The sequence below is a fragment of the Bactrocera oleae genome, chromosome 2 (assembly GCF_042242935.1).
Source record: "Bactrocera oleae isolate idBacOlea1 chromosome 2, idBacOlea1, whole genome shotgun sequence".
Classification (NCBI taxonomy): Eukaryota; Metazoa; Arthropoda; class Insecta; order Diptera; family Tephritidae; genus Bactrocera; species Bactrocera oleae.
Window position 1 is genome coordinate 7,284,021 of NC_091536.1, and position 12,445 is coordinate 7,296,465.

General features: G+C 36.0%; 2 protein-coding genes across 2 annotated transcripts in view; one reads left to right on the forward strand and one right to left on the reverse strand.

The window, feature by feature from the left end:
• Nucleotides 1-339: 339 nt before the first annotated feature.
• On the reverse strand, nt 340-4,926 carry Sdr (Secreted decoy of InR). The gene is made up of 10 exons (XM_014230002.3): nt 3,867-4,926; nt 3,492-3,794; nt 2,639-2,882; nt 2,427-2,571; nt 2,132-2,340; nt 1,879-2,065; nt 1,484-1,700; nt 1,323-1,410; nt 1,101-1,263; nt 340-1,035 (listed from the first exon to the last, which is right to left on the reverse strand). Exons 1-10 carry the CDS (start codon nt 4,488-4,490, stop codon nt 417-419), a joined length of 2,799 nt encoding a protein of 932 aa, XP_014085477.2. The 5' UTR covers nt 4,491-4,926; the 3' UTR covers nt 340-416.
• Nucleotides 4,927-9,485: 4,559 nt separating this feature from the next.
• Nucleotides 9,486-12,445, forward strand: part of LOC106614343 (dipeptidase 1) — a 60,355-nt gene continuing 57,395 nt past the window's right edge. The window contains exon 1 of the mRNA XM_014230036.3: nt 9,486-10,172. The gene's annotated coding sequence lies outside the window, so the exon portion shown is untranslated. The remainder of the gene's footprint in view (nt 10,173-12,445) is intronic.

Here is a 12,445-nt window from a genome sequence, read left to right on the forward strand (position 1 = left end):
TCCACTGTGGACAATTTATAAAAAATTTTGTGTTTTATTATTGTTGATAATAATAACTTATTAGACAGACTTTTCATTGTAGTAACTCTTTTAAGAAACAAATTCAAATACAATCATTCGCTCGTTGATTACTATATATTTTATCACGTTTGAATTCTTTATCTCTCTTTTGACTGGAATTTATTTATTTAACACGATGGCATCATAAACAAATATCAAAGCCAGCATTATCGACATACAGGCGGAAATTGTTGAATGTTTTTATTAGAAGAAATTAATTCAAATCATTCAAAACTAAATGCTGTGCTATTTAAAGTTAATTGTATCAAATATAAGCAATTAATATACAACTTAAATTTATTAATCACTACAATAATACAATTACATTTGTGTGAAGCTAGTGTTGGTTATTCATATTAATCAAAAGCTCTTAAACCCTCAAGGAATTCTTCCATACTCTTGCTAACCGTCTCCGCAAAAATACTTGTTACTTCGCCGCAACCATTTGTTAAATTGGTGGCACAAGCGCGTATTGTTATACGATACGTTTGGTCGGGCTCCAGACCAGCCAAAGTGTAGGAATGTATGTTACCCGGCGTTATTATACCATCGTATATTTCCAGTGGCCGACAATTGTTTTGCAATTGATATTGTGTTGATGCATCTCGTATCGGACACACCGGTCGCCGCTTGATAATTGGAAAATCGTCTGGGCCCGTATCCTGCAACTTACGTGCTTGTTCTTCCTGTTGCTCCAGTATCCAAAGAAGGCTGGCTTCACCTCGTCTCCTTTGTTCTTCTTCAAGATCGTGATCATCTTTATTCATTTGTTCTTCCAATTTATTATTATTATCCTTTGATTTGGCCTCACTATCTAGTATTTTGCGTGTAATGCGTAAATGTTTTTCTGTATTATCCAAAAAAGAATTGATAGTATTGTGCGTGACTGACAGTTTTCTTCCAATACAATTCGGACTTTCATTAAAGATATTAGTGTCGGCATTACGGCGTACGCGCACATTATCTATCCTACGACTAAAAGGGAGGAACGTGAAAAAAAAGTATGTAATCAGCCGCAATCTATTTTTCCTGTTACTTACGACACAAAAATCAAATTCGGCAAAGTTTCTTCATAAATGATTTGTTCCTTAAAATAATAGTTTTCATCCGAGGGCAAAGGTCCACTATCCTCTGGATTTACGAAAACACAATCACAGGATTCAGAATATTTACGCAAATCTGGATAATTACCGAGTGTCACATCTATAATAGAAGTAAATATTAAAAAAAAAGTTACTTATTTATAATACTAAGTGACATACTTTCTTTTGCAATCTGTGGCTTTTCATAATTAATTATGTACTTTTCGATAATGCCATTCGGATTGCGTGGTGGCCACCAGTGTAAGACCTTTATAAAACATTAAATGCAAAATAAGCCCATTATAAGTTACGAGTGCAATACCATACTTTATTCTACATACAATTTTGTCCATAGCAATCGCTGTGTAATAGATTCTCCTCACCGGTCCAGGTTTACTTGGCAGTGTGCGAAAATATTGTATTTTCGAATATGCATCCATGTGTATATGATAATCGGTCATCGTGAGCGTTTTGACGAAGTAAGCATATTGTGTGTACGGCTTCAAATTGGTAATGATATAACGGATATTTTTAGTGGGATTCACTTTCATATGCCAGCTGCGGAGAAGTAAGGTTATGTTTGAATTTTTTTTAAAGATGTGTTATGTGTTTGTCATTTATAAAGCTTGTATAAGGTTGTAAGCAATGAGAGAAACTTAATATATATTTTTTAATATTTTTTTTACATACAAATTCGAAAGATACGAATGCAGATTCTTCAGAAGCATATACGTACCTATCATGACCGCAACCATGCCTTCCGTCATAGAGTGTTACATTTTGCACCGACGTTTCTTTATAGAAATACACATAGCCAAGTATAATTTGTATATTATTCAGAGTGAATGTGTCTATTTTCACGCGCGCAGCTGTAGAATTGTAATCCTCAATTGTAACTGTTAAATTAATAAGGGGACTGGTGCCTGCAAGTTAAAAACAAAATATAAAAAATTATTAAATAATAAACAAAACAAAAAATATGTACTCACAAATCACGCGCTCGCCATTTGAGTGCGGCGAAGCATTCACCGTGGTAATGAGTTTGGCGCTTTTCAACGATTTTTGTAGTTCACGTATTTTAGATAAACATAAGCGTGGATTTAAATGAAAGTATATGCTGCCCTTTAGTATGGCAACATTTTGATTTGGTGCCCATATTTCGGACAAGTGATAATTATCGAGCACAACAAGCGCATATCTTCAAAAAAGTAGAAGGAAAATAGTATAATTAAAATTAAAATAAATAATAATAACACTGTGCAAAATAATTAAAAGTTGCTTTACAAATCATTGACGAGCTCATCACCGCGTATGGTGACTAAATTTCGTAGGAAGTATAGCGTGAGCAACTGTGGTGAGTTTACCACCTTCAAATAACCAGTGATCTCGGTAATATTAACAAACGCGTTGTCCAAGTCAGTGATTTTGGCTGCAATAAATACAATGCATTTAAAAATTTCGTTTTTTTTTTCGTTCATATAACCGCTCCAACTTACTCTTAATATCGGTCAGTTCGATGATGAGTGAACCGTTTATTTTACTACAGCCTTGCAGGCTTTCCGCATCGGTTGCTGTGTGTATGGTATATTTTCCAGTGCATTGCAATTTACAAATCTTGTTTCCGTTTGTATCGATTGTGCTCAAATAATTTTTAGGGCAATTCTCCATGCAAATACCCGCTAACGGTATTGAACCCAATTGTCGACATTTCGATGCACTTATGCAATCACGATCTTCATGCTAAAAATATTTTGATATGTATTGTAGTATAATTATATGTTCTTTTGAAAGTAAAAAAGAGCAAGGATAAATAAAAATATGCTTCAAAACATATACTCCGAAGTGGACCAGCAAAGAGGTACTCAGCAACAACCATATTTTAATAAATAATACTTATAAACCCTAAAGGACCTATGGCAACACGATTTCGGATGATTTAAAAGGGTTAACCGTTATTCTACAGAGTTGGTTACGCGACTGTTGAATGTTCTTTGAGGTTTCGGTTATAAATCGAGTAAACGAGACTATTAACTGGAAATTACAGCGAACATATTATTTTTTTAAGAGGAGATGGGGTGGGCATTGTTTGAAAAGCAGATCCTTAGGACAGCCGAAAGGTAGATCATCCTCGAATCGTGGCCGAGTCCTATCTAATAGAAAGCCAATACGACTAAATTCTATTCTAGCTGATTTGATAACTTCCATATTAATTGAGCGCAGTTAGATGCTTCCATCGGTACGGTACAATAATTGAGAGCTTATAAGTCAATCCAGTTTGCAGAACAAAAAATAAAAGTCATAAAGAAAAAAATATTTACTTCCGAATGAAATTAAAAATATACCGCCTACCTGATAATAGTTCTGTGGACACTTGTCGACACACTGGCGTTCCAGATTCAGATTCGCACACAAATTGCAACGCTTGCCATCGCAATCGCTTAAACAATTACGATCGCAACAACTACCATTGTCATCACAACCACGAACAACGCACTCCGCGCGACAATTGACAACATTATTCGTAGCCGGTCGCTCTTGTGGAATATCATAGCCCCAGCAATGCTTACGCAACCTATTCGGCAGGTCTTCTTCTACAAGAATTTGATTTCTGGTGCGCTTGCATTGCGTACAATGATTGTACAGCTTATTATTCTACAACAAATGCCAAATAAAACCAATAAAAACCAAAGTAAATGAACGCAAAATTGAGCTATTTAGTCCCACCTTGTACCAGAAATGCTGCTGTGAGCTATTGCCCAACAACTGCACCCAATTCACGGTATCCACATAGCAAAGTGTTGGATTCGTTTCGATCCTAATATTACCGGCTTGTATGCGCAACAACGAGCCGAGCCCTAAATAGCCTAAATCACGATTCTCATATATGACCAGTGCAAACTCGTCGAAGAGCAAACGACGACCGCGTATGAGACGCAAATGTGGAAATATATGATGCAACGAAGGTAGACCATGAACGCGATGCACCAGTAGGTAATCGGTAATCTCCTCCACCTCACTAAGGTATTTCAGCGCACCGACATCGTGCGGCGTTAGCTGCATATGCGCCAGCCAAACATGACCATGCACACGTGTGCAATTCTTTAGCAATTCAAAATCCTTTCTTGTGCGCACCTCAATTGAATTACAAGTGCGCAGCGACTGTGGCGATTCCGGCGGTGTATTACTTGTGAACGCGAGTGGGTTTCCAACAACGTCGTCATTCAGCGTAACAGCGTTGACAAGGGCGGCATCACAACGTACCTTTAACGCCTGCAGGATGATGAGGAAAAGCAGCGCAACCAAAGTGTCGCGTTGTAGGGTTGCCGGTATATTCACTTGATATGCCATTGCCCGTTGGCTGTTGGCGGCTGATTGGCACTGCCGGCAGCACTTAATGCATCATCAGCTGACGAACCGCCGGCTGTCACAAGCTGTCGCTAGCTTCCACGGTTGTGTAGCGACCGTCTTATTTTTTATTCTTTTCTTTTAGTGTTGCTTTTCTCTTCTGTGTGTCACTGTGCGAAGTAATAATTCAATTAAGAGCTTGACCTCGCTATTGAGTAATGTCAACAGAGTAGTAAGAACGCCACGCTGACGTTAAGTGAGTGATAATTACGACGCTATTGACATTTACATATATCAATTAATACTATATCTTTTGAACTAAATTTCAATACTATTTCTAAATATGTATTTTTCTCTGGGAAACGGTTAGATCGATCGCGATATTCCGTAATATCTGTTGCTGAGGCTTCGAAGTGCGCGCCAAGACGAATAGAAATGAACTGTTCGAATTGGCGCTTTGAGTGGTTGAGAAAAGCTCCCATTTATATAGTTTACTTATTGACACATAGGTATAATATTTGTATATGTATATAAGTCGGTAAATCTGTATTCGAATGTAGCTCCGACATATATTGAATTAGAGCATGGAGTGAAGGAATTTAATTGAAACTCGAAGGTAGTCGTTTGGCCGAAAGAGAAAAAATTTGCGATTCAAAGCAAGATAAAGTTGTGCGAAGACACTGTGGTGAGTGTCCGAGAGGTTACTTTGTCATATACACACATAATCATACATACTTTGTTGGTGTTTGCATATTGGCGAGTGGAGTCTGATTTATCAATCCTTGAGTGCATCGTTTCGCCTCAAATACACTACGATTTTTGGCTAAAATGTCGTCTGTTTGGTTTTTGTTGTTTATAGTTTGGCAACCGGTTTGAGTATTAAGCAATTCTCGCTCCTTTAACTTTGTTCAGTTGCAAACTGCAGTGGTTAACTCTCGCAAGATTGGCATTAACCAAGAGAAGAACTTTAAGAGCTAAATTTTTACAAGCATCTTGAACTTATCCTTAAATCAATACACAAAGCTTATTTTTGTTGCTTTATATTGTAGTACAGTCGTGCTCATATTAATAGTATTTAATATTTGATAAATAAAACAACAGAAAAAGTTGTCAATAAATTTAATTTATTTTAAAAATATAGTTTGAACTGTAGAGATAGAAAGGAGTGACAGAACCGAGTTACATATGGTACATATATCTTCTCAAAAATAAGTAATTTTTAATAAAGAAAAAGATTGGCTGACTACTATAACTCTTGGAAATAAATCATTAGCTCGTACAGTCAATGGGGAACGCTATAGAGTCAAGATTGAGATGAAGACTTTTTTGTGTCAAAATTGCAGGATGTTGATATGGACGAGCCATACAGCCAACGAATCAATCAATTTATTGAAGGAAATTTTTGGTAAGCGCATTATCTCGCATCATCAGCCTGTGGCGTGGCCTCCAAGATCGTGTGATTTTACACCGTTGGACTATTTTTTGTGGGTTTATGTGAAGTCACTTGTCTACGCTTATAGGTCCGAGACGGAAGAGAATATTTGGCGCATTATTGCTGACATATGGCCGCAATTGCTGCAAAAAGTGGCTGAAAGTTGGACCTTTCGGTTGAAATTTATTCGAGGCAGCTGCGGCGGTGACTTGTCAGAAATCATTTTTGAAACATATTGGGAAACTCCTATATTTATAATAAAGCTTACTTCTTGGCAATAATCACTTTTTAAAAATGACAAGTCTAAAAAAAAGCCTCTATTTAATTTTTATATTATATAGTTTTATTATATGGTTCAAACTAGCGAATGGCAAGACTTCGTAATCTCGGCTAAAATCGAATAGACGTTTTTAATACTCTTATCCAATAATTACAGGAAGAAGTTAGTAAGAGCAGTGTTGCATTTTGATATAGCTATTTCTTTTACCCTCCTCACTTGCTTAAAACAGTAATATAAATCTTTGCATTTAATTAAAGCAAAGATTGAGAAGGGTTTTGTCAAAGCTTAACCCGTCTGTTTGAAACACTTTTTAAAGTGCACCAAATAGTCTAAAAGTTTTTTAACATAATAATTATTGTAAGAATTAATAAGCCACTTCACTGGAAAATATAAATTACCTTAAAGCACACAACTAATTATGTATTTCCATGGAGTAGAAGAGGGGGAATAGCGGTCCAAACAAAAACTTTTCTTTGACGAAGTGTCACTGAACAGCAGCAGCAACACCAAAAACGCTCAAAACACAGCAACAACAGTAACATCTAATCCAGCACATGGTTACAATGACGCGCGCAGACCCGACCCTCATATCCTTGCCCTTAGCCGTGCGCTGGGCGTTGTTAAGGTACCCATTGTCTTGCCCATGCTCCGCGACTACAAGTGGCAAAGCCGCGGAGAATGAACCAAACAACACAATAACAACAAACACATTAACAATAACAATACCAAAAATGAAAATGCTTTAATTAATTGAAACTGTAACATTGGCCTCAGCTGCCACCTAACAAAAAAAATGAAACTTTGTTATGCGCTGTGAAAGTGTGTTGCAGCAGTTGAAGTAGTGGCAGCAGTGGTAGCAGCGGCGACGGCAACGACATTGCAACACTTTCAATGGTGTGAAATGATGATTTACCACTATTTAAAGACCGTGAGGCATTCATTCACCGTATGCTCATAGCACAAACACTCACATTAACGTGCCGCAAATTGTAGTTAACCCACTTGAATGGGCACGAGGAGTCTCTTCGAGGAATGTTAAGTACGAAAATATGCAATTCAATCAAAATAATTTACCACTATTTACGACATACTATTGAGACCACGTAAATTGCTCTTCTAACAGCTATACAGCGTGCGTGAGAGTGTGAGAGCCAGAGAGCAAATATGCATAGTCAGCTGTTGAGCACGCAGATTTGCTCAGAGTGAAAGTTTAAAAGCTCCAACGGGCGAGTTAATCATTTTGAGTAAATTAGAAAATAATTTATGGAAGCATGATAGTCGATTCATACGACTTTCTATTGTTCTATTTATGGAGTTATGTGTAAGTTGAGTAATTGTACTTAAGTACTAATGTTTCTGTACGTTAATTTTTCATTTGTTTTTACACCATTTAAGTGGCAGCACGCTTTTTTTTAATTACTTTGTTTAAAGAGCTGAAAAGAGTGAGTTATTTATTTTTTTTGTATATACAAGAGTGCGAAAATTAGACTTCCGGTTTTAAATATACTAAAAAAAATAATTAAATTTAAAAAAAAACACTTTTCTGCCAAAGCAAAAAAAAAAATTATTACTGAAATCCAAATGTCAATAAGACCGCCTATTTGTTTCAAATATTATTTTTATTAATACACCATTACTGCTTCCTTTAAATATAATATTTCTGAATGCGTTGTTCTGAAAATTCTTTTTTAACACCCGGCAAAGTCTAATATATCAAAGAGCCTTTTTAATGATTATCTTCCTTTCCTACTATTTATAATTACTTCTCATAAAAATTTCCGCTCAGATATGATTAAAACTTATAGGGTTTGATGAACAACGTCAATCGTAAATACTGGTGAAAGCTTACTCAACCACATTGAAAACTACATATTGTATTAATGGCCAATGAAGTGTCGTGAAAAACGAGAACATATAACTATAAAGAAATATTTAAACAACAATTGTTATGAGAAGTGAATTGGTTAGTGAAAAAACTAAGTCCGCTGAGCTTTAAGTGAAAGCTATAAAGCTCGTAACTTTTCTTCTTGCTTCTTCACGTATTCGAAGAGTAAATTTAATATAAAATGAGAAAAAAGTCTTAATATAAAGGCGATTAAGTATAAGATATAAAAATAAATATTTAATATATTTTACAAAGATGATTTTAGCAGCAAGTTTTACTCACATTAGTTTGAAAGAATAGAGAGAAATATTTAAACAACCGACGATCTAAAGTTACATCTGTAAAATAATTCTCAGCAAATGCAGTTGAAGAATATTTACGAATCTTCTGAATCTTAAAGAATTTGTCTGAGTATAAGCTTTTCGTTGACTCGGTAATTGCCTTGAAATAAAATTTCTGTCGGTTCTAGAAACCAAGTGGAGAAGTACTTGCATGCAAACATCGTTTCGTTTAGGCAATTGAAGTCTCAATTCGAAAAGCTATAAAAGATGCTAGGAAAAACCGAACTACGGAAACGTTATGAGTACTTTCAGTAGCGATTGATCGGTCTGTGACCCACTGTATGCATCCATAATGTATATATAATATGTGCGCATTTATATGAATTATTCGTATTTCCTACCTTTCTCAACAATTTCCCAAAGCAACAGTCGTTCAAATTGACACTTGCTGGAAGCTCCAGCATCGGCGCTCACAACAAATGCGCGCACTTGCGCTCTCACACTGGCACTCAAATCATTAGAGAACAATGTATATATATATATATATATATATATATATATATGTGTGTGACCTGTTTGGTCAACTTTTAGGCGTTATGTTTGTTTACCACATAACAAAAACATTGCAACCTGCCACAACACGACTTTCTAATTAATTTCCTTGCGTGTCGATATACGCTGATACCTACAGGTCACTCTCTCAATCGCTCTTACGCGCTCCGCTGCTTTGGAAGGTACATCTGAGCGTATGTCGTGTTGGCACTATATTGTTGTTTGCCTTGCAAACCTCTGCGCCACTTCAGGCGCTGAAGCTTTTTTATAAACACGCACTCAATTTGGATGGTATTGTTTTTGTCGCCTGTCGGTGCGCTGTTGAGCTTTCATGAGTTAACAGTCCATTGTGCTTTCACGCTTCTATGATTCGTTTGTTGTTGAGTGTAACTACACACACACACACACTTACATACATACATACATGTGTGTACATTATAGGGAAATGGCTGTATGACTGACTCTTATCCTGTTGTCGGCGTTGTACTCATCGTCCTCGGCGTCCTAGTCGTCGTCGTCGTCGTTGTCAACATTATCCTCGCTAGCGTCGGTCAGCGACGGCTCACAAGTGTTTAGTAGGTTTTGAAACGTGGAACGGCGCTGTTGCATACGCGGCAAAATCGTTGTGGCGACATAAAACGAGTAAAAGCAGGCCGATTTCGTGTGAATAAAAAATACGTCGGAAAAGCATATTATTGAAAAAAGCCAAAACAACACAAAAAAAGTAAAAGCACCAAATACGACCGTGACGCGAACGTGAGGAAACAGCAGCAGCAGCAAACAAAAAAAAAATAGACACACTATACGAGCACTTCGCGTATTCGCGTGTTCGCTCAACCAAACATAGTCGTACAATTGTACTGCTTTCGAAACGTTTAACCTAATTAATTGTAGTTAGATAATATCTCTCATTAATGTGTAATTTACGCGCGGATAGCCAGTGACATACATACGCAATGCGTTGGCAGCATATTTAGTTTCAAGTTATATATATGTGAGTTTGTTTGCTATTTGTGTGAAAATGATAATATTAAAGCGAAGTGCTACAATCACAGGCAGTTAAACGCCTGTAAGTAGACTAATAAAATGAGAAATACACTTAACATCGACCCGCGCCGCATAAAACAACAGAGCGATTTAGCACAGCAACGCTATCGCTAAAGATGCTGTAGTTGATGTCGAGATTGAATACTATCCGCCCTATTAGCGTCGCTTTTGCAGCTGCCAACGTGATATAAGATATACTCACTTACATGTATGTATGTATTTGTGTGTGTACAAGTATTTGGGTTAGGCATCACTATCAGGGCATTTCTATCTAAAGCTGATTTGTTGCGAGTGTCTGTCTGTGCGTGCGGCTATATGTGAGCGTGAATTGTAACACCAAATAGTGCGACTGCCAGACAAACAGACGACGCGAATGGGCAAACCAAGGCAGTGAACTATTTTTTAGTATTTTAGTGTTAGTGGCACAATGGGAGTTGGCTGGTAGTAGCGCGAAATGAAGGAAGATAAAAATGAAGAAATCTAAAACATAAAAATGAATAAATATAAAATAAAGAAATATAATATAAAAGAGTAAAAATAAAAATAAAAAATAAAACATAACAAAGCAAAGTAAATCAAATTAAAGCAAAAGCAAAAAATATACGAAGCTACTGCCAGGCTGGATGAAAGAAAGTGCCATCTAAGTTGGTTATTTGATAAGACACAAGCAGACCGGAACGCATGACTTTGTAAAAGTGTGGACGCAGCAGAGGAGCAGTTAGAATAAGGAAATAGAAGAGTAATGCTACAGGCGGAAGGCAGTTAGATACTTTGTTGAAGGTTTATGGTATAACAGTTTCAAGTCGGCAAGGCATACAACCTTCTAAGTGTATGCCGCTTTTTTTTTATAGTATTAACTATTAAATATGCCTGAGTTGACGGCCAAATGGGTTAAATACGGAACATGAATGCCGATTAATCAAAAAGTAAAGTGGTTAACTCAGCAGCAGTTAAGTATTAATGTAAGGTCAAAGTGTAAGCGAAAGACTTTTGGAGAGTCGGTATAACTTTGTTAGATATGTATTAAAGCTCTCAACCTTTTTGGTGTAAGCGCTTTAAATTTATCCAACAAATGTGAAACTCTACAAGTTTTTAGCCACCTTCAAATGACGGTTAGGAGAAGCCTTTTATGGCCAGATATACGCTTAAAGTTTTGAGCGAATTTTTTTCTCGTTTTATTAAATATTAAAGTGATGCCATTGTATTTGAAGGCATCTGTTGCGTTGGATAAAATTATATAAGGTTTCGTTAAGTAAAATAAATAAGAAAATTTAAATATTAGTAAAAATTCACAAATATTATATTATATATAAAAATTAAAATATATAAATTTGAAACTACTGCCAGAGATCTGAGCATATATTATCTATCCAAAACATAATAAAAAAAAAATTCAACGGTGTTTCGCCATAGTGTTGTTCTATTCCGGAGATTAGCTTTTTAAAACTTCTACACTCGTTAGTATTATCGTTATCTTCTAGATTATCTCGACTACACAAAAAACGTTTCAGACTGTTTTTTAGCATATAACATTAATATAAAAGAAGTCAAAATCCAACTTTTTTGCCTTAAATATGCCTTTACTTATCTTCTATTCTTGGTAAAAAAATGAAGAAACAGATACCAAAAAAGCCAACATGATTTTTTATTAACTAGTTAGCGTTGAGAGAATCAAGCCCTGAGCCGAAAAGTTAACGCATTCAACAAATTCTCATATAAATCCTTAGGACCTTAAACTTAGAAACTGACTAAAAAGTCAGAATGCTATTGAATGTAAACTCATGTCACTTTATCACAAATTTACAGAAAACAAACTTGAGCATTTTCTAATTTTGCCGTGTTAAAGAAGAGTAGTCAGTGATCTCATTATTTCCCAATGTGCAATTTAGCGACACTTCACTTTAGAGTTGTGTCATAAAAGAAGTCATACATTTGTTAGACAAGTCAACAATAAATCCGATTAGTCTGGGCAACCACTCGAATAAGTATAAGTGCAAATAAAAATATGAAAAAAACGTTAACTTCGGTTGCGCCTACGCTAGAATACCCTTTAGCCCCTCTTTGTATGGCAGCTATATGCTATAGTGGTCCTATATGAACAATTTGTAGCGATGCCTTAACCAATAATACATATATGCCAAATTTCGAGAAGATATTTTATCAAATGAAAAAACTTTTCAGACAAGCACTTTACTCCAATCGTTCCATTTGTGTGGCATCTATAGAATATAGTGATCCGATCTAACGATTTTTTTGGAGATGACACCATTGCTCTAAGAAATAGCCCATGCCAAATTTGGTGAAGATATCTCGTCAACTAAAAGAGTTTTCCATACATACATTCCATATTTATATATATATATATATTCCATATATGTTATATTGAACCAATGTCGCCGGTTCCAACATATGAGCAGCTTTTTGGGGAGAAAAAGGCGTGTGCACAATTTCAGATACATATCTCAAAAACTGAAGGACTAG